General features: G+C 36.7%; 2 protein-coding genes across 7 annotated transcripts; one reads left to right on the forward strand and one right to left on the reverse strand.

Moving 5' to 3' along the window:
- On the forward strand, positions 1-23,894 carry LOC101205990 (ENHANCER OF AG-4 protein 2). Of its 6 annotated transcripts, none has more exons than XM_011653442.2 (14): positions 1-604; positions 1,487-1,563; positions 2,323-4,356; positions 4,456-4,942; positions 5,600-5,708; positions 5,910-6,022; positions 6,105-6,292; positions 7,818-8,484; positions 8,556-9,060; positions 13,046-13,138; positions 13,245-13,336; positions 13,439-13,634; positions 22,327-22,537; positions 23,646-23,894. In XM_011653442.2, exons 1-11 carry the CDS (start codon positions 494-496, stop codon positions 13,313-13,315), a joined length of 4,455 nt encoding a protein of 1,484 aa, XP_011651744.1. In that variant the 5' UTR covers positions 1-493; the 3' UTR covers positions 13,316-13,336; positions 13,439-13,634; positions 22,327-22,537; positions 23,646-23,894. The 6 variants fall into 6 exon arrangements, with proteins under 6 accessions (XP_011651744.1, XP_031738135.1, XP_004148590.1 ...); XM_031882275.1 differs by lacking the exon at positions 23,646-23,894 and adding an exon at positions 22,895-22,994; XM_004148542.3 differs by lacking the exon at positions 23,646-23,894 and having other exon boundaries at positions 22,327-22,686.
- LOC101221951 lies at positions 23,266-27,055 on the reverse strand. The gene is made up of 3 exons (XM_004148523.3): positions 26,445-27,055; positions 25,027-25,157; positions 23,266-24,425 (listed from the first exon to the last, which is right to left on the reverse strand). Exons 1-3 carry the CDS (start codon positions 26,661-26,663, stop codon positions 23,654-23,656), a joined length of 1,122 nt encoding a protein of 373 aa, XP_004148571.1. The 5' UTR covers positions 26,664-27,055; the 3' UTR covers positions 23,266-23,653.
- Positions 27,056-27,840: the final 785 nt, after the last annotated feature.

The following is a 27,840-nucleotide window of genomic DNA, read 5'->3' on the forward strand; positions in this document are numbered from 1 at the left end:
TGATATCTCTCTCCGCTCGACGTTTCTGGCTTTCCCTTTTTGTCTCTCGCTTTCCCTCTCCCTCTCCAAAATCTCTCTCCCTACTGTACTTCACTTTCTTCTATAATCACCGCCATCTCCGGCACCGGCTCCGACAGCCAATCCCATATCCCAAATCTCGCATCCTTCAACAAATCTTCCTCTCAATAATCTCCACTCCACCGCCTCGCCTTCACAAATCCCTCCTCCCCCTCAACTCCATCACACTTCTAAATTTCCGCCGCTAAACCCCCCTTCTGCCCCCGATGCTATAGCCCTACCACCGCCGGGGCCATCCACCGCCGGCGAGGGTTCCATCGTCTCCGCGTTTTCCAGGGGATACTTCTCGGCCTGTGTGGATTTCGGAAATTTTTGGGTTTGGGTTTTGCCCCCCCGAGGTCGTCGATTTTGATTTTTGTTTTGTTTTGTTTTAGGGTTTTATTATTTTTTTAAAATTTTGTTCATATAAACGACCATGGCTCCGGGTCGGAAACGCGGAGCAAATAAAGCCAAGGCTAATAGGAAGCTCAGTTTGGGAGATCTTGTCCTTGCCAAGGTTAAGGGTTTTCCTGCTTGGCCAGCCAAGGTACAATCTTCGATGTCTTGTTTTTTCTCTTTTCTTTTTCTTTTTAATATGCATGTTCGATTATGCGTATGTGGTGTATTGCACTTTGGGAAATGTGTTTTTTGCTTTCTCAGGAAGTATTATTTTCATGAGTGTTTAGGTGGTACTGTGATTAATTTTTGTTATTTTCGTTCCTGTTTGTTTCGTCTTACTTCTCATCTTCTTTCAGTCTACTGGAATTATTTTTCAATGGTGTACTATTTGCGTTTTGTTGTTGCTCATGCGATGTTTGGCTGTTTTTGAACTTTTTGAGCTTGATGTTATTGTTTATTTTCTCTAGTTCTTCGACTCATATTAGTCTGTTCCTCAAGATTGTATTTTTGTGTTACAACTTCAAGGTTTTTGTCTACCTTTTGGCAGACAGTTATGAAATAATTTGTTCAATCTCATGTGAAAATATATGTTGTTTTTGGTATACGGTCCTGAACTAGGATCAGGGCATAACCGTGCGTTCTCTCTCTTGGGCCAATAAGTTTTCTTTGAGTAGGAGGAATGGAAGTTGGAAATTGAGGCAGAAGAAAAATTTAAACCATAGCCAAATAGCCACCAAAACGTAACATAAAATAAGAGGCTCTAGTTGCTTTGATAAAATATTGGAGATTACTAGAAGGTTTAATGACTTAGGTCTAAAGAAAAGCGTTAATAATCCTATGTTCTTGACATTATTTTATCGAGTGTGGAGGTAAGGGAGCATTTTTTGGGGGGTAGGAAGCTGATTGTTACGTTATTTTTGCAAAAAGAGAAGTTAACTGTGTGGCTAGGTTTTGGAATATCAATTCATCTGAGCAAGGATAACTACTTAGCCTTTTGGAGTTATAAGGTATGATGGTGTTATGTTTACAGATTAGCAGGCCCGAGGACTGGGAGAGATCTCCTGACCCGAAGAAATGTTTTGTCCATTTCTTTGGAACGCTAGAAATGTAAGTATTTCTTTCTTAGTTTTTTTTTTTGTTTTAATTTGAGCTTGACGTGTGTATATGCTTCTCTCCCTTTATTTCATGTAGAAAAACTTAGTTTATGCATATAGCACTTTATTGCGTCTAGACTGCATAAATGAGATCATTATCCTGGAAAGGTGTTTGAGACTGGGTAGAGGGTACATAATGCTCATTGTAATTGCCATAATTTTTTTTTTTTCTATATGCATTGTCTGGCAATTGACCTAGGGTTGCTTATATTTATTTATTCGCTTCTTTAAGTTTCTAATTGCAAAAAATGTAACTTTGTCAAAGCTTCCGAGAGTCAGATTACTGTACTTGAGTCAATAACTTTAACTATTGGTTACTGACATTTCCCTTTTTTACGTGCATAGTTTGGATGGTTATGGTTTGTTGTCAAATACACTATTCTAACTGTACAAAGGTTTAAAATACTTTCTGCAACATTCTTTGTTACTGAAAGCTAAATTTTACTTAGCATTACGTGTACTTTTTCCATATTCTTTTCAAATGTTGACACTTGACATTTTTAATTGGTTATATCTTCAATTCTTTTCTTTCACACACTTGTCTTTTTCTGGTATTCATACTTTGTAGGTCTTTCATCTTTCATTTACTCCTGTGTGCTATAGTACTCAATATACTTGTGTTCTTTATTCATCTTCTTATTCATATGCTATGAAATAAAATATACCCTTACACTCTTTAATGATATCTTTATTCATGTATTGAAATTCACAGAGCTTTTGTAGCCCCTGGTGATATTCAGGCCTTCACTATTGTGGAAAAAAATAAATTATCAGCTCGTTGCCAAGGTAAAACAACTCAATTTGCTCAGGCTGTGAGGGAAATATGTTCAGCGTTTGATGAAAAACAAAATGAGAAAACTAGTGGTATGAGAGTTGATATGGAAAGATTGGAAACTGAAAGTGGTGCTCCCTGCACTGATGAGGTTGTGGACAATGAGTTAGATGTTGACTTGAAGGATGAAGAAGTGGGTCCTGCAGAATCAAACGACGATGCTGTAAATGAAGGCATAGGTGACTATAGCTCTAGACTTGGGCGTTGCTCACAAAAAAGAGGTGAAACCAATGTTCAAGACATCAAGTCTTCTGTAGAACCGCATCAGTCAGATGATTCATCTTCAGGAATTTCTTCTGAGCAGAAGGACAATATATTAGATATTGCACCAAAGAGTGAAGCAGTGACATTTGAATCGGATAAAAGTATTTCTCAAACAGAAAAGCCTTCAGAACTTCAGAATATACCTACAGCTAACGGTCAAAATGTCAAAAAGGAAGGGGCTAGTTCGAAGAAGAAACAAGAGGCTGCTGCTAAACACCAGAAGAGCAAAGGCTCTACTGTCACAGCATCTAAGAGCGAAGTTCCTGATAATCGTCCCAATCTTCCAGAATCTGTTGTGGATTCAAATTCGAAGGGTGGAAAGAAAGGCAAATTTACTTCTGGTGGAGGTACGAGGGAACACGGTCCTAGAACTCTTAAACCAAATTCTGAGTCTGGTCATGGGAAGAAGACTAAAGACCTGCCAAGGGATAAAAAGCATTTTAAGGGTAAAGATGATGTGGCAGACACCAAACAGAGTCCTAAGGAACAGGGACAGGGCAAAAGCAAAGCTAGTGCTGGAAAGATGCCTCTGGTTGGACAAGGAAAATCTGATTTGGGATCAAGTGAAAGTTTGCGTCCTGCCAAAAAGTTGAAACGAGGAGACATAGGGGAGAGTAAGGGATCACTCAGCAACAACATAAAGGTTGCCTCTTCTCCTAAACCTGTTGTGGCTGATGAAAAAGTGGTTAAAAAATCTGAGTTAAAAAAGTTAACTCCCGGTCTTAAATCAGAGAACCTTTTAAAATCTAGTCACCATTCAGATTCTGTTAACTCTGCAGCTGGTGATGAAACTGTGTTGCCTTTGACAAAGCGACATCGTCGAGCTCTCGAAGCTATGTCTGATACCACAACTACCGTTCACAATGCTAAAAATGAAAAGAGTTCGTTTTCACAGAGGTATGATGCTTCATGTTCTAGTAGTGATAGACTATTGGCAAATCATTCAAATAGAAAAAGGAGGGCAGTTTGCATTTTTGACGACGACGATGAAGATCCTAAGACTCCTGTTCATGGATCTTCTCGGAATATTGATGCAACTTTAAATGGTCCAGATGTTAGTAAGAATAATGATGATCATAATCAAAGTCCTCCTACTTCTCCTTTGACTGTTAATGGAACTAATGGATCAGAGCATGACCGTTCTAAGGAATCAACTAGCCAGGCGCAGAGGTTGTCTTCATCTCCTAAAGAACCCCAAACTGAAGAATTCCAGCAAGAAAAACCAGAGGCTGTTGATACCTCTGAAAGTCCTTCAAAATCAGGATCTGAGCAGCTGTTACCTAAGGATGGAAAACCAAATTTTATTTCCCCAAAAAAGTCTCCTTCATTAGCTAATAATAGCACTACAGCTTTGGAAAGGAAAAAGTCTCCTTTGTTAACCAATAGCGCTACATCCCTGGAACAAACGAAGACTGTGAAACCTCCAATCAAAGCCTCTAATACTGGTGTCCAGAAACAATCCCAGGGGGGGTCTGCTAAGTCCATGGTTTTGCCTTCAAGTTCCAGCTCTTCTCAGAAGTTATCTGTCCTCCAAAAAAGTAGGTCACATTCTTCTGGAGAGAAGTCTAAAACTACTCCAAAATCACGTGCCAATGACTCTACAACTATGGGGGGAAGTTCTATGGATCATGATGATCTTCATGGTGAAAGGTATTAATGTTTGCCATTTAATTATTTTCTTTCTTCCTCTTATTTTTTCCTTAAATAGAGTCCAAGCTTAACTTTTTTTTTTTAATAATTAAAAAATAGAAGCTTGGTCAGTGAATTTAAGGTCACGGAATCTGCCCTGTCCATGAAGCATCTAATTGCAGCTGCTCAAGCTAAAAGAAGGGAGGCTCATTCACACAATGTCCTTGGATTTTTTAGTTCTGGTATTTTATCCTCTGATGTCCATGGTAGTCCTAGTCCTACTCCAGTCCAGACGCATTTATCTAGTACCACCCATTTGATGCTGGCAGACTTGAAGGGATCTTTTCATCAAAAAGAGGTGGCTTCTCCATCAACTCTAGGACATCAATTAGCGTCACAAAATCACAATGACGTTGAAGAAATAGAGGAGAAAAGAGTCAGTTCAGTACACAGATCTGTTGGAGATTCATTGAGTGGTGGCACTGAGGCAGCTGTTGCACGAGATGCTTTTGAAGGAATGATAGAGACTTTATCTAGAACTAAAGAAAGCATAGGACGTGCAACTCGGTTGGCTATTGATTGTGCCAGATATGGAATTGCCAACGAGGTAGTTTCCTGACTCCGATGCCTGTTAACCTGATTTAGATTGTCCTGGATTAAAAGTGATGTTAGGATGGCTGTTAAAAGATTTCACCTTATATTATCAATTTTATTTTTCAAAAAAGAGTTAGGCGAGTTCCTAATTCATGTGGAGAAGAAAAATGCTATATGCACACACGCACATACACACATGTATAAATGGCTTTTTAACGTTGCTTGTGTTAAGACATTTCCCTTTAATTGTTTAAATCGAAATGGACTATGTGAAGTCTTCTTCTTTTCCCTTTTTGTCTATTCATATCCTATGTTGACATGTTATAAAATAGTGGAGCTATAAATTAATGGAAGTTGCTTGCTGGCACCATTCCATGGTCTAGATTTGTAGTGGTGCTGTGGATGGGTGCAATCTGGTGTGTGTACGAGTGTGTGTTCCCTTCTCTTTCTTGAGTCTGTCTGATGATGAATGAAGTTATTTTTGCAGTTTCCCTGTATTAATTAGGCTATGGGTATGATCCTATGGATTGAGGACTAAATTTTACCAAAGATAACTGGTTTATGAACTAGAAGTGAATTCTGGTTGTTTTAATGGAATTGGGTTTTGAAATGAATAAATGCCCATTGGAAGAATCTCTGTTTTATTGTCTAACTGCTTTTCTATCTGTAGGTGGTTGAACTCCTTATCCGGAAGTTGGAGACTGAATCTAGTTTCCATCGCAAAGTGGATCTCTTCTTTCTTGTGGATTCTATAACACAATGCTCGCACACTCAAAGAGGTAGATGCACTTAATATTGCTTATTAGAAGTAAAAGGGTCCTTGACTGGGAATACTAAACACATCACTTCTATGTTTTTGGAATGAAATGGGACTCTTCCTTTGTTCTTCTTTAACTCTTTATGAAAGAAAATTTTGTTGATGAAAAAGGCAGCTTCCATAGGATTACCAAAAGAATTATTTCTTCTTATGATAATATTAGGTATTGCTGGAGCTTCTTACATTCCTACAGTTCAAGCAGCGTTGCCTCGCCTTCTTGGGGCTGCCGCACCACCAGGTGCTGGAGCTCGTGAAAATCGTCGTCAGTGTCACAAGGTGCTTATTTTTACTTCTGTCCTTATAGGCTTATGAATCATTTCAATTTTTTTAAATATATTTCCTGTGGAACTCTCTTCAGGTTCTTCGTCTCTGGCTTGAGAGGAAAATCTTACCCGAATCTGTTCTTCGACGTTACATGGATGAAATAGGAGTGTCAAATGAGGATTCATCTATTGGTTTCAACCTCAGACGTCCATCTCGTGCTGAGAGAGCCATAGATGATCCAATCAGAGAAATGGAAGGCATGCTTGTTGATGAGTATGGAAGGTCTGGATTTCACTTCACTCTCAGCTTTTCAACCTTATATTTTAATTTTATTTAATTTGTTATACCTTATTTCAAAGCATATTAGTTCATCCTTTCCTTTTCTTCCTTAAAAAGAAAGCAAGGAAATAATATGTTCCCGAACATCAAGTCATCTAGTTTTGTGTTATATTGGGTATGGGATCTGGTAATAGTTAACATCGGAACAAAAAGTTAATAGTATATCCTCTGATTGGTTTCTTGGCTCGTATTCTTGAATAATCATGTATGCAAGCTGAAATGATTTTTGCCTTCAATGTGCAGTTTGGTCGGTAGGGTTTCACATCGCCAGAACTTTCTTGGGAATTTTAAGGCTTTTGTTTTCTCTTGTTTTTTCTTTTCTAGCAAATTACTTTATTTGAAAATTTAAAATATGCCAAAAAAGAGGATGGAAAGCCTCTACCTGAGCTAAGGAAGTTGAGAATACCATCCGTTTAGCACAAAGAGAATATGAAGCAAGTTAAGAAAAGATTTGGGTAATTTGCACCATGATAAAGCTATTAACAGGCCTTACTACTCTCTTATCCAATTACTGAGGTTTGGGGGTTCACACCATGAATTAAAAAAAAGTTAAGTAACAATAAGCTCCAGAGGACTGGAAACATCTCTATTCTACAAAAAAAAAAAAAACCTTGTTGCTTTCTCCAGCATAAAAGTTCTAATGTAGTCATTAGACACAAATATGGACAGAATGATTTGCCAGCCAGACATTAATTTTACCCAAGAGGTTTCCATCTTTGATAGGCCCTTAAGGTTGCAGTGACTAGAAAAAAGGATTTTTTTCCCTTAAAAAAACGTCTCTATGGAATTTCAACTAGAAGTGACGGAATACACAAGTTCTCCCTGGTTCCCAAGAATTTACCTTCAAGCCAAATATTCTCAACTCGTTAGTGCCAACCTCTGGATGTTGGCAACATGTATCGATAGGCTTGTTAAGCTAACCCAACACCTGGTTTTCAATTAGTTGCAACATTGTCATTGATGTTGCCAATTTTTCTTTAATCCAAGTATGTCTTAAGATGTTCTCTTTCATTATTGGGATAGGTTGGTCTAGTATGCATACGTTTATCCTACTTTTGTTGGTTTACATGGAAGAAGTGTTTCTCTAATTTGTTTCTTGTGATTTGGTCTTTCATAATTTTATTCTATATTTTTGTAAAATTCATACATCATTAAATTTATTTCTTATCCTATTTTTATGAACGCTATATTTTCCTATGGGATTGAGTATTGGTGTACCATTCTGTTTTGAGGGGATTATGTTGAGTTGGGATCAGGTGAATTCTTCTAGAAAGTCTTTTGGTAATCTTCGTTGGCCTTTTGGGGTAGAGTCATAAAATTTCCCTTACTGTTTGTACAAGTTTTTTTTTGTTGATATTTTGTTTCTTGTAAAAAAAAAAAAAAAAAAATTAAATGGAAATATGCTCTTGTGATGTTCCTTTTGTCTCTTTTTTACCAATTTTTTTGTCTCTTTCTGGAATTGTATCAGTAATGCAACATTCCAACTGCCTGGGTTTTTATCTTCACACGTATTTGCGGATGAAGACGAGGATCTTCCTACCACCCCAGGTAAAGAAGCCACTGATGCTACTTTGACCGAACTAAGACATGGTGTTGGAGAGGCAGAAGCATCTGCAGTTACTCTGGGTGACAGGCGCCATCGGATCTTAGAGGATGTGGATGGAGAACTTGAAATGGAAGATGTTTCTGGCCATCCGAAGGATGAAAAGTCGTTGGATGGGGATATTTCTTTTGAAATAGATGCTCAGCATCAGTCTTCGGATAGGGCAACAGAACTTGCATCAAATACTTCTTCAGATTTTCATCCTCTGCCAGAAGGTTCTCCACCATTACCTCTTGATTCTCCTCCTCCACCCCCACCCCTACCCTCTTCACCACCCCCACCTCCACCTCCATCCTCTCCATCGCCACCACCACTACCACCTCCACCACTTCCGTCATTGCCACCACCTCCTCCTCTACCATCTGCATGCCCTCCACCACCTCCTCCACCACCATTAATTTCCCAACCGCCCGTGCCCAGTCAGCCTCCATTGCCAAACCAGCAGATATTACCGCTTCAATCTTCACAGCAGCCTTCAGGACAGCTACCTTATCAAGCTGCAATGCCCCGTGAATACTGCAACATAGCTAGTGTAAGAAATCAATGTACTGCTTGAAATGTTATTTTATTGGTATAGTAGTACTTAGTGTGTCTTTTCCACAGGGAAATCAGCATGTGCAAATGGTGGCTGGAAATGCTTCTCATGGCAGTCATGTGGATGCTTCTGCTAAAAGTGAAATGTATAGCCAGCAGGCACCTTCTTTTGTCCCAGCTGCTGTCTGCAATTCTATAGATCCTTCTGGATTTAATTCTTCGAGGCAATCAGAGTATGGGCATAATGATATATATTTGAATACACCTGTTTCTCAACCAAACCAGCAATATCAGCAAGGCAACCCCAACTTTGTTCAAAGACAGATGCTTTCTGGCCCACCTCAAAACCCACCAACTCATTTCTCTTATGCTAAGCCTCCGGTTCAGCCGCATCCTCCTCATCCATACCATCATTCATATTCTTCGTCATCCCTTATGGATGGCCGGAGGCCATTTTTAGGTGATGAACAGTGGAGAATGCCTTCAAGTGAATTCAAAACTGAAAATCGTCAAGGTGTATGGATGAATGGGGGGAGAAATCCATCACATCCAGGTCCACCATTCAGCCAGGAAGGTATTAAAATGTAAATATTTCATTGTCTATCTTGGTGTCATAATCTCATTGGTTTGTTCTTATCTCGTATGCATTGGTGATTGGAGACGTTAGGTATTTGAGGATGTTTACTACAAATGTCTTTTGGTGTGTTTTTTTTACTATGTCATAAGGGATCCAAACACACAGCAACTGAACAAAGATTATGAAATAAATTGGATGCCTGAACCCATTAAGTTTGCAAATCTCCTTAAGTGTCCATAGACATTCACCTAATGGTGCATTATGGAAGAACATGACCCCTACTGTAAATGGGACTGATGTCTCGTGATGTAGGAAGAATTAGGAAAAGTAATTGTTACTCTTGGCCCTTGAGTAATTCCATGGTTAATCCTTTTCAGTTTCCTATTTTGATTGTAGTTTCAATTTGCTTTTTATTTCTCTCTCTTTCTCTATTTTTTTTATAAGAAATATCTTTCGTTGATGTATGAAAGTACAAAAAGAGCCCAAAACCAAAGGAGTTACAGTAGATTCCTCCAATTGGTTATGAGAAGTGAGATCAAATGCAATAAAAAAAGTACATTTACACCAAGTCTTGGCTATGTAGATGGTAAGTTCTTATATTGTGTCGTATGACCTTCCTTTTCCTTTGAAAATATGGATATTTCTTCTTTCCATATAGTCCATAGGAAAGCACAGCTGAGATGAGACCATATGATTCTCTTGTGTTTGTTGAAAGGGTGCCTCGTGAGTGTGTATGTGAATGCTTTGAATGTCATATGGGAGAGGTGTTGACCAGCCAAAGGAGATTGTGATTTCCTTTGAAAATTGTTTAGCAATATGGCAGTGAAGGAAGAGGTTGCTTGGGGTCCTATAATCCGAGAAGCAAATGTGGCAGCAATGGGACGAGAGGGCTATGTGTGGATGGCGCCTTTGGATTTTATCATTTGTGTTGATAGCACTGTGTCCAATTTCCCACAAGAATTGGATTATTTTTTGGGTAGAAGGGTGTGTTTGGATTAACTTTTAAGGTGTTTAAATTTGAAAAAAAAAATCATTTAAATTCTTTTTGAGATGTTTGGTAACTTTTCAAAATGCAATTTTTAAAAATGAGATTGAAAAATAATCCATTTTAAGGAAAACACTCAAAACCAAAATTTGAGAAAATTAGTATATAAAACAGTTATAAAAAGATTTAATCAAACATGTAAGGGTTTACATTTTATTCTCATTTTAAAGAAAGTGTTTAAGAAAATGTATTCTTGAAAAACATTTTTAGGGAAGAGTTTGTTTCCTCACCTTGTGTCCAGATCCATAGTTAATGATTTGGAGGAGAAGATTCCATTTTTGTCGAGGTTCCAAGTCTATTTGTCTCTAGAAGTAGTAGGATTGACAGTGGATTGGAGATTCATCAAAGCCAACCAATATTCAAAGTCTATTTGTCTCTAGAAGTAGTAGGATTGACGCGTTCCCTTTTGTGGAGCATTTGGAAAGAAAGGAATAGCAGAATTTTTTAAGATAGATTTAATTCTTTTGATTCTTTTTGGACTGTGGTTCAACACACAGCCTCTTGGTGGAGTACGAATTACACCAAACACTTTTGTAATTATAGCCTTTCTATGATTTTCAACGATTGGAAGGCCATTATGTCTTAGTTCCCTTGCTTCTTCCGGGGAGGGCCCTCTTGTCCCTCGCCCTTAGGATGTTCTGTTTTGTTATATGAATATACTTGTCTCTTATAAAAAAAAAAAGTTTCTCCTATAAGATGATCCATCCATGATTATCTTCCCAAAAATTGCTCACAGTAGCCAATTGTTTGTGGTTGGTCAAGTTGTACAAGCGAGGAAAGAGGGTAGAGAGGGGGACATTACCAATCCAACGATCATTCCAAAAGGTGTTATTTCCATTTCCTACTTTGATTGTGACTCTATCCTTCTACTTTCAAATTTCATGTCGTCTCTTAAGTTACGTTCTGAGATCCTAACATAGTTTTTGAAGAGGATTATTGATTGTAGAGTCTCACGGTGGAATCGCCAAATCCATTTTGCAAGGAGAGCCTTGTTTTTTCTTCAATGCTTTGTATTCCCAAACCCTCTTGGGAGTGAGGTTTGATAACCTTATCCCATTTGACGTTGTTAGTTCCATCTTTCCACAGAAAAGACATGTATAATTTTTCAGTTTTGAAATCACCTTAGATGGCACTTTGTGAAGTGATAGGTAATATGTCCATGCTAGACAAGGTGACTTGGAGGACGGTAAGTCTCTCTCTACCCTTGAAGATGTTGGAGTGGTTCATCGTGTGTAATCTCTTCTCAATTTTCTCAATAATAGGATTCCAAAAAGAAATAGTACGTGGTCTGGCAAACAGGATGAGGCCTAGATATGAACCTGGCCAAATACCAACTTTGCAGCCACAGTTGTAGCAATCGATCTAACATCTGCCTCAGTCATATTGATACCCATTAGCTCAGATTTTTGGTGATTGATGTTTAATCCTGAAGCATCCTCGAAGATTTAAAAAAGGTATTGGTATTAAAGACTTTGATTTGATTCTGGGAGAGCTCTCTCCTTTTATCGTCTAAGGCTACACCCTCTCAGTTGAGATACCCGTCCCCCCTAAAGCAAGGTGGAAGAAGACAGTCATGATGTAGCCAAAAAAAGGCTCCCATGATTTGATTTTGGTTTCCAATGAAGTCTTATAGGGAGCTTGACTGTTGGTTGTGGCTTGCCATGTGTGTTCAGTTCAACTAGAGGTAGGGCATGACGAAGTTGTTTGGTTCTTTGTCCTCTGGAGTCCTCTGATGTTCATTTTATTTTTTAATTATTATTGTTATCTTTTTTATAAGAAACAAAACTTTCATTATCACAGAGAACAAAGAGTGGGGAGATGAGGTATCCCTACACAACAAATTACAAAAAAAAAGAAGCCCGACTAGTGTGAATTTGGGTTAGGCTTTAATTAAAGAAAAGAAGTGGACCACATAGAAGCAAAAAGCAGAATTAAACTAAAAAAAAGTTATTAGTTTCTTGATCAGGAATGATTCTGTGTTTTTTTTAAGCCAAAACCTTCAAAGGAGGTGAAAATCCCATTGGGCCAAATGATTTTTGTCAAACAATTTAACTGAGGTCCAATGCTCAGGATTTTTGAACTCATGAATATACTTATACTAAGTTTGATCGCCCCGGTTAGTTTGGTCTGGATGTCAGTCTCTAGAAAAAAATCAGAAGATTTTGCGTGATTGGGTTATATCCCTCCATGTGAAGTGTTTGGACAATGTCTGTAGATCATCTCTTCCTCACTGCCCTTTTGGTGTTCAAGGATTGGGGTTTTTATTTTGGATGAATTTGGATTATCAGTCTAATTGCCCAGAATTGTGGAAAAGTGGCTTTGAAGGTGTCATAGGATGGGTCAAGTGGCAGCTAAAAATATATGGCTAAAATGTTGTGAAATTATGCAGCAAGGTACTACTTTGTACTTGGAAGGAACAGAATCAAAAGGTTTTCCTGAAAATCTGGCTTTAGAAATTTTATAGTGTTCAACTTGTCTAGTCTGTGGTGGTGTTATAGTTGGAAGGACTACTATGGTAAATACTGTTTTTCTATGATCCTCTGCAATGTGGAGAGGCTTGTTATGCAGTTATTGGGGGAAGCTTTTGGCTTTTGCACCCGTTTGTTATATCTTGGTGTCATTTTAAGAATAAAGTAAGCACACAGCAATTTGGCATTAGCTCAAACCTCCAATCCAGTAGAAATCTCTAATTTTTTGCTCAAGAACTTTTCGTGGCTGGGATTGGGAAAAGAAAAAAGTAGGTTGAGACCCACATACTATTTCAATTTTTATTGTGGTCAGAGAAGGCAATTTGCTTTAATTAATGTTGTACTGAAATGGACCTGTGTAAGATTTTAAGCATCTTAGAACCGATCAAATGTAAGATTTTGTTTGATGTTTACATTTTCTCACCTACCAGTATCCACTATTCTGATGCTATATAATTCGTCTTTGTAGCCTATTTTCAACCACCTTTTGAACGACCGCCAAATAATATTGGTTTTCAGCGTCCTGCCTCCAATAGTATTCCTTCTGGAGCTCCAATTTCTGGTGACTTTTCCATTGTTTCTAAGTTTAGTTTTATGAAAAACTTCTGTAAATTTATGGAGCATTTCCCTAATTTTATAGAGAAAAATCTTTTATCACATTTTTTCAGGTCATGGCATTCCTCAAATGTTGCCATCTAGACAAGACATTTCAACTCTTAATTGTTGGAGGCCTACATAAGAGGTGTTATTTCTTTCCAATGTAAGTTTTTTCAATCTCTTTAATGCTCACTACATATTTTTTTCTGAATCTCTGCTGAAGACCTGCTTGCTCCATCTGAATACTTCCATTATGTTCTCTCAGTGCTGAATATGGAATTGGAATACAAAATGGATTTGTACTGTAAAGAAAGATCAGCTTTGTGCATAAATTCTGTACAACTTGATGGCGCTGTCAACACTTTTGGAGGCTCTCGGCTGAACTCTGTACATAGTAGTTATCCTGACAAACTTGATCCAGGAACATTTGCTCCCAAGTGTAGGCCCATGTTTCTGACCTGGTTAGTGTTATCTAGTCTTAATTCTTGCAATTAGTTTTACATAACTAGCTTGGGGTGGCATTTGTTCTAACATTAGGAAGTTTCTCGTAGCATTTCAGGTAGGTAGTTCCAAATTCAAATGCTTATGATTACTTTAATTAATAGCATTTTCATGATCAAAATGAATTCACGCATTCTTCAATTCCAGAAGTTTTTCCATGTGGTGAAAGTGAAACACGTCCTATTTTTAATAAAGTTGCTATCTGATCTAGGGAGAGAAACCCTCTACCTGTAGAGAACTGAATAAGAAACAAAGTTCTTTTTTTTTCCCCTCTTTTCTTTTGGAAGGAAGAAACAAAATGGTTAAATAACCGAAAAGAATCTAACCAAAGCTGTTAAACTAACTAACTAACTACATCAGATAATATCCCAGGACTACTGAGTATTTGAGAGTTATGGATCTTGTAGGCACTAGGCAGGAAGTGGTATCTTTAAAAATTGAGAAGACCTACAATCATGTGTGGAATGTGGATTGGGATTTCTTGAATAAGATCCTTGCAGAGAAGGGTTTTAGGTTCAAATGGAGATACTGGCTTTTAGAGTTGCCTAAGCCAGGATAGTTAAATGCTTTACTCTCATCAATTGTAAATCTAGGGGAAGGATTTGTTCTTCAAGTTGTTGGTGACCCTCTCCTTTTCTTTTCCTCTCGGTTGTTAACACCCTTGGTAGAATTTTTCACTGTTTCAAAATGTGACTTTTTCTCATATTGAGGTGAAGTGTGCCTCATTTTAAATATTAAAAATCATAAAAATGTAAAATCTCATATTCCTAATATTGTATTATTCATATGAAAATCTGAAATACATCACATCTTTAATTGGAACTGAATATAGGAGAGTATAGGTCGAAGAAAAAGGAGGGTGTTCCGCTTAAACTTAACTTTGAGAAAGCGTATGATCGTGTGGATTGGGATTTTTGGGCAGAGTGATCATGAAAAAAGGTTTTGGCTATAAATGGAAAATGTGGATGTGGGGGTTGATACAATTGATCCCCAAAGGGGTTGATACAAATTTCTAGGGGTTTAAGACAAGGGGATCCTTTGTCCCCTTTTTTTGTTCTCACTCGTGGTGGATGTCTTAAGTTGGCTTATGAGTAAAGGGGTTAAAGGATACATTGTTGATACTTTGTTGTCCTGTTCTGGGAAAGAAGAGTCCTTCCTCATTCTTAATTATATGGTTGCTTTCTTTGAGGAGATTTCTGGCTTGAAAATCAATAGAAGCAAATGCACCATCTTGGGCATTAGTTCAGATGTTATTAAGCTTCAGAGTTAGCGGAGGTATTTGTTGTGAGGTTGCTTCCTTCCCTATGCTTTATCATGGGCTCCCTTTAGGGGACAATCCGAGGGCTGTCTTTTTGGGATCTTGTTACTGAGAAAATTCATAAGAGATTGCTGGGTTGGAAGAAAGGGTTTTTTCTCAACTCTGATAAGATTTGATATAAGTGGAATTTCGGTGTATTATATGTCACTTTTCAGGATTCCAAGTTCGATTGGTAAAAGTATGGAGAAGTACGTGAGAGATTTCCTTTGGGGGGGAGGGGGGTTGGCAAAGGTCACGGTTCCCATTTGGTGAGTTGGGGTGGGGTGTTCTGTGTACCAAGGGGGTTAGAGATTGGTAATCTTAGAACCCACAATAGAGCGTTGTTGGCTAAGTGGCTCTAGCGCTTTTCTCTTGTATCAGATTCTTTACGGCATAGGATAATTGTGAGCAAGAATGGTGCCCATCCCTTTTACTGGACGTCGAGAGGGGTTAAAGGCACACACTGAAATCCCTAGAAGGATATTTCCTTTGAGCTTTCCACTTTCTTTCACTTTACTCACTGCATTATGGGGGACAGTAAGGATACCTATTTATGGGAGGATAAGTGGGTGGGAGACAACTCCCTTTGTTCTTCATTTCCTCATCTTTATCATTTATCCTCGTTTAAAAACTACATGGTCTCGGATTATCTGGTTAGCTTGGAGAACCCTGTGTCTTTTTCATTGGGTTGTATCGTAATTTGACCAATAGGGAAGCGGCAGGGGTTTATATTTAAGGAGGGGAGGCGGGATGCTCTTGTCTGGAATCCTAATCCAAGGGTAGGGAGGGGAAGCATAGTGAGATTTGGTCTTTGGTTAGGTTTCATGTTTCCTTTGAAACTTCTTTGTAACTATTTATGGGTAATATTTTACTTAGTTGATCCTCCTTCTGCTAGCTTGGGTGAAAAATAAAACTAAAGATGAAAAACTAATAAACAGAGGAAAGGTTGTACTCAATAAATAACCCACTACATTAGCCACTGGTGGGAATTTGCAAGAATAAAGCTGGAGGCTTATACCATGCGTAAAGAAATCTTTAAACCATGGGAGTTATTTCAAAAGTGTGGTGGGTAAACTATTCTAAGTTGGCTTAGTGGTAAAAGGGGAGATAGTTTTAATAACTAAGAAGTCATGGGTTCAATCCATGGTGGCTACTTAGGAATTAATTTTCTATGAGTTTCCTTTAACTCTAAATGTTGAAGAGTCAAGTGAGTTGTCTTATGAGATTAGTCGAGGTGTGCATAGTCTAGCTCAGACACTCAAAGATATCAAAAAAAGGGGGTGGTTAACATTCTAGAGGGTTTATAGATGAGTAGAATAGGGTGGCCTTGTCTCATCTCCTATTTGCTTGATGAAATGATATTTGTTTAACAAAGAAGGAATTGTTTTTTAATTTGATTAGAGTTTTGTTGGAAATTTAAGGCTATCTTGGATGCATTTCGGATTGCGTTTGCAATCCTAGAAAGTGGTTTTTGTAAAATCTTAACTGTTGTTAATATTTGGCAAACCAATTACTAATTAATCTGACAGAATCAATTTTTAAATTCTATCTGATATGTAAAAGCTGATAAATAATAGCTTTTAGATTAAGCTTTTAAGAATCTGTTAATGTTTTTAGCCATTTAAATTAATGCATTATAGTGGTATTCTTTCATATTAATATATTTTTCACATATATTTTCAAAGTTCAATCGATTGAATTTTTTTGCAACCATTATTTCTTTAAGCTTTTATCAAATAATTTAGATTAAACCAAATTAGGTAAATTCAAATCATAAAAAAAATATAAAATTATCGATTGAATTTTTTTGCAACCATTATTTTTTTAAGCTTTTATCAAATAATTTAGACTAAACCAAACTAGATAAATTCAAATCATAAAAAAAATATAAAATTATAGTTTATAATAAATTATAAATAGATTTTCCCTGGTCTTCTTAAAAAATTAATTATCAATGTGGAAATGACTAAAATGATACGCCTACTTTAGTTCATATGATTAACATCAATTTAATATTAATTTATTTGACACTGTAATTAGTTTTTCTAATTTAAAATTAAAATTTACTAAACACTATTTTGCTTCCTTTCAGAGCTGATTTTCAAAAGCAAACCTAACAACAATTCAACTCCATGACCGATGCAAATATTCGATCATAATTTTTTTTTTCTATAAGAAGCAATTTTACTGAAAATGGGCAAAGCCTCCAATCAAAGAAGTTACACAAAATCTTTTCAGTCTTAAAGGAAAGATTATAGCTACAGTGATGAAAGAGGAGAATATTACTCCCAGAAACAACCAAAAGAACTATAGCATCAAGTTGGGTACATTGGCGACCTTGGTCGGATTTAGCTTTGGTGACCTTTGTATTTTTTTACTAAAAGAAACATTTTATTGATACATGATATGAAGGGTTGATACATGATATCAAGGGAAAACCCCAAAACACCTAAAGATGAATGAGTGGATGTTTAATTCTGTACCAAGAAAAAGCATGTGACATTCAACTCCATAAAACTATTAGAGGAGGAAGAGGAATCACAAAAAAGGCCTATTTCTTTAACCCACAAACTTCTTCCAAATTGTCTTCTTTGTACCACCAAAAAGATGACCCACAAATATAAAAGAGAACAATGGAAAATAAAGGACAATCTGAAAACCACGAGAACAATGCTCCTAAAGTAAACATAAACCACTTGGTTTAATGAGAGGAAGTCTCAAAAGCTTTGACTGATGGAGGCCTAGACGTAGGCAATCTACAAAACAGAAACTTGGCATTGTTATTTAATGGAAGTGGAGGTTATCAATGTTATTTAATCTACAAAATTCTTGCCAGGGTTCTTTCTGAGAGAGTCAGAGAGATTTCTCCCACTCTTAATTTCTGAACAACAATCAGCTTTGTTTGAAGGTCGTCAAATGCTGGATGATTTGGTTATAGCCAATGACGTTATCAATGAATGGTTGAGAAAAGGGAAAAAGGGAATAGTCATAGCTAGACATTGAAAAAGCATTTGATACTGGACTGAGGCTTCCTTGACTCCATCCTCCAAGCTAGAGGCTTTGGACATAAATGGAGATGCTGGATTTAGGGTTGTCCATCATCAGCAAACTTCTCCATTATAATCAATGGCCAGCTAAGGGGAAAACACAAGCCACCAGTGGAATCAGGCAGGGCAACGATAGATGGAAAATTCAATCTTGGTAATGGAAAGTCCATCACTTTATGGCACAATAGATGGTTAAATAATAGCCCGTATCCATGAATTTTCCTAGGCTTTATGAGCTATCACTTGCCAAAGATGCTTTTGTGGCTGATTTATTGAGTGCATAATGCTAGTTGTAATCCTCGCCTTCAAAGGAACCTTAATGATATGCAAATTGTTGAATGGGCCCCTCTATCCCTGCTGCTTTCAAATCACCAACCCCTACATACTCCAGATATTTGGCTCTGGAACCTAGAGGCATCCGCTATCTTCACTACAAAGGCATGGATTGCATCAAGACAACGGCAATAGTCTTCTTCTTGATCAGTTGCCCAAAGCCATATGGTCTGACCATTACCCTAAAAAGATAAAATTTTCAATTTGGGAATTAGCTCACAAAGCGGTTCTAACACATGAAAAGCTCCAGTAACACCTGCCCACTTTTTCACCATCCCCATGTTGGCGCTCCCTATATAAAAATAACTCAGAATCCCAAAGTCACTTATTGATTTTGTGCCTCTTTGGTAAAGCATGCTGTTATCACTTTATGCAAGTTTCCAATTGGCATGTGGTTTTCCCTTTGGATATCTACTACTCTGAAGGATCATCCCTTCAAAGGAAGAAAAGGCATCCTATTGGAATACATAGCCAGAGCTATCCCTATAGCAGCTTTGGCTAGAGCGAAATAACAGAGATTTCCGAAACAACTATCATCATTTTGAATCTTTTCTTGGCCATGTTTTTACTGCAATTACTTGGTGTAAACTGTCAGCAATTTTCAACTCATGTAGCTTTGCTACTCTTTTAGTCAACCGGAGATGCATGCTGTAACTCTTCAAGCTCGAGGCTTCTCTCGCCTTTCTTCTTTTGTAATTTCATTTTATTAATGAAATTGAAAATAATAATAATAATAAGACTAATTATAATAATTATTATTATTGTAGCTATTAAAAAAAATTAATTTAATTATAAAAGTTAATGGTGTATAATACTTGATAAATTATTGTCCTCTAAAACTAAAGACAAAAGCCCAACAAACTATAAAAAAACCTAAATTAAAGGGCCCAACAAACGATTACAAGATCTCAGTGCCTGAAATCAGATATGCTGAGCAGAAAGTTTTTGACACATTAGTTCAATTCATTACCATGAATCTGGTTATGTCTAATGCTGGCTGTTCATTCATAGAACGCACTTGAGATACTATCTTTTTTATTTAGTTGTACTCTTCTAAATTGTAGTATGGGCTTTTGGAAACCTATCAACCATTTGTTGAATTGTAATCTTAATAAGTTCGGGAAATTGGAGACTTTGGTAGGGTGTTAGTTTGGAGCGTTTTTGTCCTATTTATCTCTCACATAGAGGTGTGCAATGGTGGTTCAGAGTCAGCTTTCCAACCAAACTGCCACCGAGCTGACTATGATCGGTTTAGTAAATATTCAAATTGACCTCAACCGTCGAGGAGTACAAACCGATGATACGATTGATATGTTTTTGTCGGTTTAATTTTGAATTTTTTTAAAATAAAGAATTGGTTTGACCTTTCCCAAACTGGCGCTGAACGAGCCCCTTCTCATCTTCGACCAACTACTTTTGGTTCAATCAGCTTGAGGGAAAGATTTTTTCTCAAAGAGGGGAGATTTACCCTTATTTAGTTGCTCCTAACCAGCATCCTGATGTTCCTATGTAGAGCCTAGTACGGTGAACAACACGAATGAAAATGTTCTTATGGGATTGATTTCACTATGGAAAGGATTGCACCTTGGGAGATGGTAAAGGTGGCGTTTTAACCCCTTGTACTTGGAGGGGTAGGCATTGGTAACATGAGGTTGAGAAACCGGTTTGCCAAATGGCTTTGGTAATTCCATCATGAATATTAAAACGGTGAAATTGATTCCATCATGTATATGATGCCTAAGGCACAAGGTCATTGTTAGCAAGTATGCTCATTCTTTTGAATGGACTGTTGGTTAGGTTAGTCACTTTTAGAAAGCCCCTATACTTCATGTTCCCCTGGTTATATTTAGTTATTTTCTTCAAGGAATTTTTCAGTGGCTTCTTCCTGTATGGTGTTATGATTTTTGTTGACCAATAGAAAGATAACTAATGTGTTAGGTTCCGGACCAACTACACTCGGTAAAACCCAACAAGAGCACAAGAACAAAAGCATGAATAGAAGCAAACCCTGTGTTCAAACAATACATTGTAATAATAATTCCAATTTCACAAATAACACAAACCAAGCGACTGTATTCTGATAACAAAAGGAATTCAAAATAACCAAAAGATAAGCAGAGCACTCTAATACCTTCAAGAGAGTTAAAAATCCTCTCCTAACCTTCAGCCTCAACCAAATTCTTCATACTCCAGTACAGAGACCACAAACCTCAACTAAAACCCCCAGTTGGTCCCCACCATAGTATAACACTCCTTTTTGTCGTTCTCTTAACTGTTTTGGTGGCCAATGTCTTTGCAAGGAGCTTCGTCCTTTTGGTGTTTGGCACAGTCCTCATCATTGGATATTTTTTTCCTTCTCCTTTGTGTGGTGGGTGAAGAGTCTACAAAGGTCAAGTTCTTCGTGCAGTAGGTTATGCATGAAGGAATTAACACTTTGAATCGGATCTCAGGTAGTTAGTCAACCTTTGTTGGGCTGCTTTGTTGTATTCTTTGCAAGTGTGGAGCAAGGATCTTAATAAGAATCTGATGGAACACCAGAATGTGTTCATATTTATTGATATCAAACTAAGAAATACAAAGTAATCAAAGGAAACTCAAGACATATCAATAGAACTCCAACCCTCTACCCTTCCTTTCTTTCAAGGAATGTTGCAGTCCAATATCTTCACCAAATACTTCATGCCTTTCTTCCCTCCCCAACTTCCTATTTATATAACCAACTAACTACCAACAAATCTAATTACTTTTATACCCCTACCCTATATTAATCTAGGTATCTAACTGAATCGTATTTTGATGGTTCTATTTGTTCAGGCATTTGACTTTTTGCTTTGTTGGCTTAAGGTTTTTAAAGAGAGATTAGATATTTGAGGGGCTTTTTTTTTGTTTTGTCCACCTCTTCTCATTAAAAAGAAAATTGTATATTAGGTTGTCTTTTGGGAGGTGAAGAATGAAAGAACCTTTAGCGTCAAGAGAAATCAACTTTTTCTTGATGGAAGGTTGGTTCTGTCCGGTTATTCATGAGAGAGAGAAGGTTCACACATGACAAGAAAATTGAAATAAAGTACTTCTATTTCTTTTTAAACCCCAGGAAACGTTGTAATTCCAGGCTTCTTCAGAATTCTCATCATATGTTATTGAGAGCCCCCTCAACTTTATGCTCTCTATATTATATATATATATATAAGAAAAACTAAAATGATACCAATTCCAAAAATTAGCCTTGTGGTAAAACTGTCTCCCACCCCCTTCTAGACCTAAGTTCACAGGCCCCACTTCTTACATTTTTTCAAATATTATTTTTACTAATATATAAAGCGTCCATGAATAAAAAATTTGGACCTGCCACCCTGCTGGAAACACCCATGACAAATAAACATTATGTTTATATATTTAGGTTCTGGATGTTAAGAACGTGAGATATGATGAGGGATATCAGATATGACAAACACTAAAAGGGGGTTCTTGCATTGCTCTGGTCTTTTTCACTTACAAAAATGCTTTTGCCAATGCTGTATGGTAGGGGGGTGTTGAGAGAAAATATTAAACCACAACCTTACCTAACAGAATCTGTTCTGTGCTGTAAAATTGTGTACTTGAGTTCTAAGAAAATGACTAAAAAACTGTATCAACCAGTTCTTTATCTGACCACCTCCTATGATCTTCTTGCCTCTTTCCACATCCACCAACTCTATTTACCTCTCCCGACGAGTACATTATTCCTTCCTGTGACCGATCTGATGATTATTGTGCAAAGAAAGTTGTACAATTTTTTTATTTTTTATTTTTGGAATAAATAAGATTAGTTATTGGTACCCCATCCCACAAAAAAAAGGGTGAAAGCAGTTCTCACACGTCACTTTTGGAGATATGTTTATGTAATACTATCAATGAATAAGTGCTTGTTCACTTACGTATGTATGGAAATTGTGTGTACTGGTATAATGACAGGGGTGGCCATTATGTTTGTGACAGGTTTTGATAGAATATTAAGATAGAGAAAGATGAACAATTTTTGAGATTCTCGACTTTGTTTACTTTTAAGCCGGGAAAAGAGAAGAGAGTCGCATTATATCCATGGAGATAGCCTCGCAGCTGCGAAGTTGAGATAGACTATATTTAACATGGAATTATTGTGCCAAACACACGTGGCTGATCCCTTATTATGCAGACTCCCATTGTAAAGGTAGTCCCCAGATAACTCAAAAGGAAAGAAAAAAAAAAAAAAAAAAATCCAACTTTTCAGATTTTATGTAATACCAATACTTTCATTACATTGTACATCATCATATCATTCCCTTATCTCACCCTTACATCTTAAAGTATTTTCTTAAATAATCTCTTTTATCATTTAAAAATCATGCGAGTCCCAAAAATACTTCAATTAGGAGCTTCATTTCCCCATTTAAAAACTCATAACCTTTTTTGCAACTGATGGACTTACTACATAGTATGCAGTATGATGTGAGTGGTTCTGCTTTAAAAGAAACTTTGCCTGTATGCATTTTGGTTTGGGGGAGAATTCATATATTATTTGGCGCAGTTTAATGAACTCTCTAAAAGAGCGATGTGGTGTATTGGACTTTGGTAATCAATCAAATCATGCGTGATGTTGCCTTTGCTTGCTTGCCTGCACAATTCAATTAATTTCCTTCATTCATAAAAGAGGTACCTTATTTTTACTTCAATGTGTTGTTCTAATTGGAGCTTATTGTTATTTACTTATTTGTTGGTACTGTTTCATGGTAAAAAGTGGTTTAAGAGTTCATACATTTTAAAGCTGTTTTTTTATTGGTAATCACAATAATTTTACGATTGATGAAATTGGAAAAAGAGTTCACAAGATTAGTGAAATGAAGAGTTTAATATGGTTAGAATAATCCATTATAGAATTGCAGTGAATCTGCACAATAGTAACAAATATTAACTAATATACATTAAACTGAACAACATCACGCTTTAGAAAATAAAAAGGTAGTTTTCCTTTCAAAAGTTTCTTTCAACTCAGTTGACACCGATATTGACTTAATATACATTTCCTACAAAACAAGAGGCGTGAGCACGCGATGCCACATTCTCTTCCATCAATTCACTCTTGTGTTCTCAAAACAATCTCTCTATCTATGAGTAACCATTAATTCGAAACGGGAAAGTGGATATGTTATTTAACTCTTTAAAATTTCTTCTATAGTTGTATTCCTTCAAACTATAAAAGACGGCACATATTAAATTATGGACCAAAAGTTGCTAGGAAATTTATCCCTTTTTTTCCTTTTTTTTTTTTTTAAGATCAGAATGGGAGCTAATCAAGTGCAGCTTTGTTTCTTCGACCCGTCAACGGTTTTGGCAAGCCATCAAAAATTGGTCTCGAAGCAGTTGAAATTGCCTGAGACCAGATTGATGATGTGATGCCGTTTTCTTGATCTGGTAAACTTGATGTACTTGACGACTTCCTGAACGCAGCAAACCCGTCGGCAGATACGAATGAATCCCCCAGACCTATTGGAATTGGAATCAATCCAACTTCATTGTCGTTTGCCAAATTAGCTCTACTAGAAGATTTGGGTCTTTGAGCCAATAAGCCTTTTCCAGCAGATGATGAGAAGCCGTTACTACCACTACTGCTGTTTTCATCTTTCAAGAGCATTTCGGGCGAATTGGAAAAGTCAGCTACTGATTTCTGGCGCCTTCTGATCAGTTTATCACTCAATTTGTTATCTCCGTCCCCGGCTTCTATAGATTGAACATCATCGCTCACCTCTCCTTTTTCACCCAGACATCCATTCACTAAACTTTTGGATTTTCGATGGTGATGTGTTAGTAAGAAGTCCAAATGCTGGGAGGTCCCATAAACTGGCACATCTTCTAAATAATGAGAGGCTCCTTTCATGTACACTGCCATTTCCAAACCGTCGGTTCTGCTCCTCTGATCAGATGGTTTAAGTCCATAGTAACCTTGTAAAGAGCTCATGGCTGGGGACACCCTTTGATCGGAAGACTTCAATTTGAGAGACTGGAAAGATTCAAAGAATTCTGATGAAAGACGATTTGGAGACCTTTCGGCACTGCTCTGTCTGCACAAGGATTCACTTATCAACATATCATAATGGGCAACATATTATGATCATTCATTTCTTTTTTAATTGTAACGAACATGATGTGATTTTATACATCACTTGAGATGAATTTCAATGTGGAAGTTTACTCACTTGGAAATAAAAAATTATAACCAATTTATTTTGCAAATCAGATCAACAATGGTGAACCAGTTTCAAATAGTAGCATTTTGTATGCTTTTAAATCTCTTCATACGTTCAACATGAGAATGATATATGCCATCAATATATAGCATCCACACTTAGAAATCACAATCAGTGCCACTGTCTAACCATAACCAACAATTTCTACAGCAAAAGAACTATTCAGTATAGACTATTCCAACGCATGACCTCCATCAAAAAAACAAGAACCATTAGTTTCTTCAAGGGTTCCTTTAGGCCACTCGCATATTTTTATGGATGGAAATACTACTTGAACCCCAAACTTAATTTCAAACCCTAAATGACCAATAACTGTTCTCCAACTCGATATTGAGCTCAACAATCCAACTCACATCATTATCGTGAAATAATATGTGAAAACAATATGATAGATATTAAAATAGCAAACACATACCCTGCCGTGTTTAGACCTTCTAATAGACAAGGAGATGGAGGATGTCTTCCAGGAAGAGGAATCTGAAGAGATTTGAGAGCAAACATTTGAAAGTCTGTAACTAGACCATTCATCTTCTTTATATCTGCAACCTGGCAAATCACCATAAACGACAATTACAAATTTCTCCTAAAAGACTAAGAGACTCATTTTATAGCAAAAATTACATTTGACAGAGTAATAATTGTGTTCTATGCGTACAATATATAACCAAATGACAATGTTGTTATTTGATAAGAAATGAAATTTTCATTGATATATCTCGATAAGAAATAATATCACAAATAGTATTGACGCTAGATGATAGAAATTGACTAACTTTGAAGTGAAATTTTCTACTGTATGGCTACCACAAGCAAACTAACAATTCAGGAAGGTGGGTAATTTTTCCAATAAATATCACCAGTTATTGTTTGATTATAGGCCTTGTAACTTGTGGGAAAATATCAAATTATGCTCTAGACTTGGAAACTGTATCAAGTAAAACCAGAATTAATGGCCAATGTAATTCGCAATCGATTTACACCCTCCATAAAATTTCATGTAAAAAATCTAGTTTGAAACGTGTCCTTATTTCAATCAAACTCCTAATTTTTTAAGTCAATTTAGACATTTTATTAAGATTGTCCTTGAAAATCATCAAGACATCAATTGCACATTAGTAGACTTCTTCAAATGAAGGATTAACAAAATGGTCAATTAGAATTGACGCATGGACTGTTCTCCAAAGCCAACCTTATCCAAAAGAAACAAATTGAAATAATTGTCCCAAAATTTAAGGTATAAATTAATATTCTCCCTAATTTCGATATCATAAATGTTTGCGCCCCAACAAAAACTACGCTTCCGCCCCTTCTTAACTCTAGTTGATACTTTGAAGAGGCCATATTAAGTGGGAAGAACAGAAAAGAAAGAAAAAAAACTAATGCACATCTGTTCATGGTTGATGGTTGATGGTTGATGGCCCATGCTAGTCTAATGATTATCTCAGGAGGGGGAAAAAGTTCTGGTTTATTCAATTTTCAATATAAAGCCGACATAAGCCTCTTTTGGTCATGGAAGAAAATTCAAGGTATGGATGAGTTGTCATCGATCTGATACCTTTAGAAATCATGCCAGGCCAAAGAGAAGAAAGTAACTCTACCTTTGTCGGTATAAATCATAAAATCATTATATAAAAAAAGTTAAAAATAGATGGAAAAAGGAACATCTGACACGCCAATATAACAATATAAAGCAAAAACAACTTGAAATCAATCATTTCATTGTTTTCCTATCATAACAGCGACTGAAAGAAATTAAAGAGCATTCAGCCTAATGCAAATTCAAAAATTCTCTTTATACTCTAAACTCATTAAAAATTCTGAAATGTAGTTTACCTCAACTCCATACTTGATTGCAACTCCAGCAAGAGTATCAAATTTAGAAACCGGATGCACGATGCAATTCGAAGAAGATGAAACCTGCGACGTTTTCCCAGAGCTTCTTCCATCAGGAGTATTTTCACCATAGACATCCGCTAGATCTAACGAATGATATCCATTGCTCTCACAACTATAATCACAATTCCCATTTCCATTCATCCGCCCCCTTTCCATCTGCGCCGCTCAAATCCACCATCAAAATCAGTTTCCGTCAAGAAAACAAAACCATCATTGAATCCTTCCTAAATTGAACAACCGATCCAAAAATCAAAAATCAAAAACCAGAAACGAAAAACCAGAAAAACGAATCGCCCCGTAAAACAATCCGCGATAATGAGGATGAACAAAAACACGAAAAATAACCCTAGATCTGAGTTGTGAAAAGAACAAACGCGAATCGTTAAAGAATCTTTTTCTCCTTTCAAGATCAAAACAATTCGCAATCCAAAATTTTCCAGGAAAAATAAGGAAAGATTTTCTCTCGTTTTTTCTTTTCCTTCTTTTCTTCGTTGTTTCACAAACCCCCCCTCGAAAAAACAATGTATATCATACAATGATATAGTTTTGACAAATGACGATCATATTTTCCTTTAAATATTTCAAAATCCTTATTTTATAATTTTAATAACAATTCATTGGGCTGGTCATTATTAAATTACAAGGCCCAATACCAAACTATATGGGCCGTTATTTGTCGGTGGGCCCAAGGGAAATTCCGGCAATGTACCCGTAAATGGAACTGTAGGCTTCGTTTTTTTTCGGCCGAAGCGCGTGGGGCCCGGTGACAGGTAAGCGCGTGTGGGGTCCACAGGCATGCAAATGGTGACTTTGAAAAGATTCTTAAAATTAAAAATGATAGTAATAATAATAATAATAATAATAATAATAAGTCAGAAAGTCTATGAGGAATATAATCTTTTTGAAGGTTCATTCGGTACTGATTCTGATTGACTTTGAACAATTCCTTGGGTCATTCTTATTCATGAAGCTGTTTTAGAATGTGTTGTAGTTCATGGCTTTTAAGTACATTTTAAATTTTTATTTACACCACAAAAACTTTATTATTCAAAACACAATAAAGATTAATGATTGGGTTGCTTAATTAAAGTAATAATATAACAAAATAGTGGTTATATGGACACCATGCTTTGACTATGGTGCAATTAAATTGTCCACAAAAGTCTCTAATTAAATGCACATCAAATAAACAAAAAAATATCTTACGAATCTATCAAAATTCAAGGTAGGTACAACAAAGAAAAGAAAGATCTTACGAAACACCAACAAAAAAAACTATGAAATGATTAAGATCCTTACTCGAATTGTAGATACAAAAGATATCAAAACGACA

Source organism: Cucumis sativus, chromosome 3, assembly GCF_000004075.3.
Source record: "Cucumis sativus cultivar 9930 chromosome 3, Cucumber_9930_V3, whole genome shotgun sequence".
NCBI lineage: Eukaryota > Viridiplantae > Streptophyta > Magnoliopsida > Cucurbitales > Cucurbitaceae > Cucumis > Cucumis sativus.

What these genes read in the sequence shown, in the direction of transcription:
- LOC101205990 (XM_011653442.2), top strand. Translation starts at nt 494, where the DNA reads ATGGCTCCGGGTCGGAAACGCGGAGCAAATAAAGCCAAGGCTAATAGG. An exon ending in GATGATCTTCATGGTGAAAG is followed by an intron (nt 4,357 to 4,455) that starts GTATTAATGTTT and finishes ATTAAAAAATAG; the next exon opens with AAGCTTGGTCAGTGAATTTA. An exon ending in CTTGTTGATGAGTATGGAAG is followed by an intron (nt 6,293 to 7,817) that starts GTCTGGATTTCA and finishes GAATTGTATCAG; the next exon opens with TAATGCAACATTCCAACTGC.
- LOC101221951 (XM_004148523.3), bottom strand. Translation starts at nt 26,663, where the DNA reads ATGGAAAGGGGGCGGATGAATGGAAATGGGAATTGTGATTATAGTTGT. An exon ending in CAATCAAGTATGGAGTTGAG is followed by an intron (nt 25,158 to 26,444) that starts GTAAACTACATT and finishes GTGATTTGCCAG; the next exon opens with GTTGCAGATATAAAGAAGAT. An exon ending in GAAGGTCTAAACACGGCAGG is followed by an intron (nt 24,426 to 25,026) that starts GTATGTGTTTGC and finishes ATCCTTGTGCAG; the next exon opens with ACAGAGCAGTGCCGAAAGGT.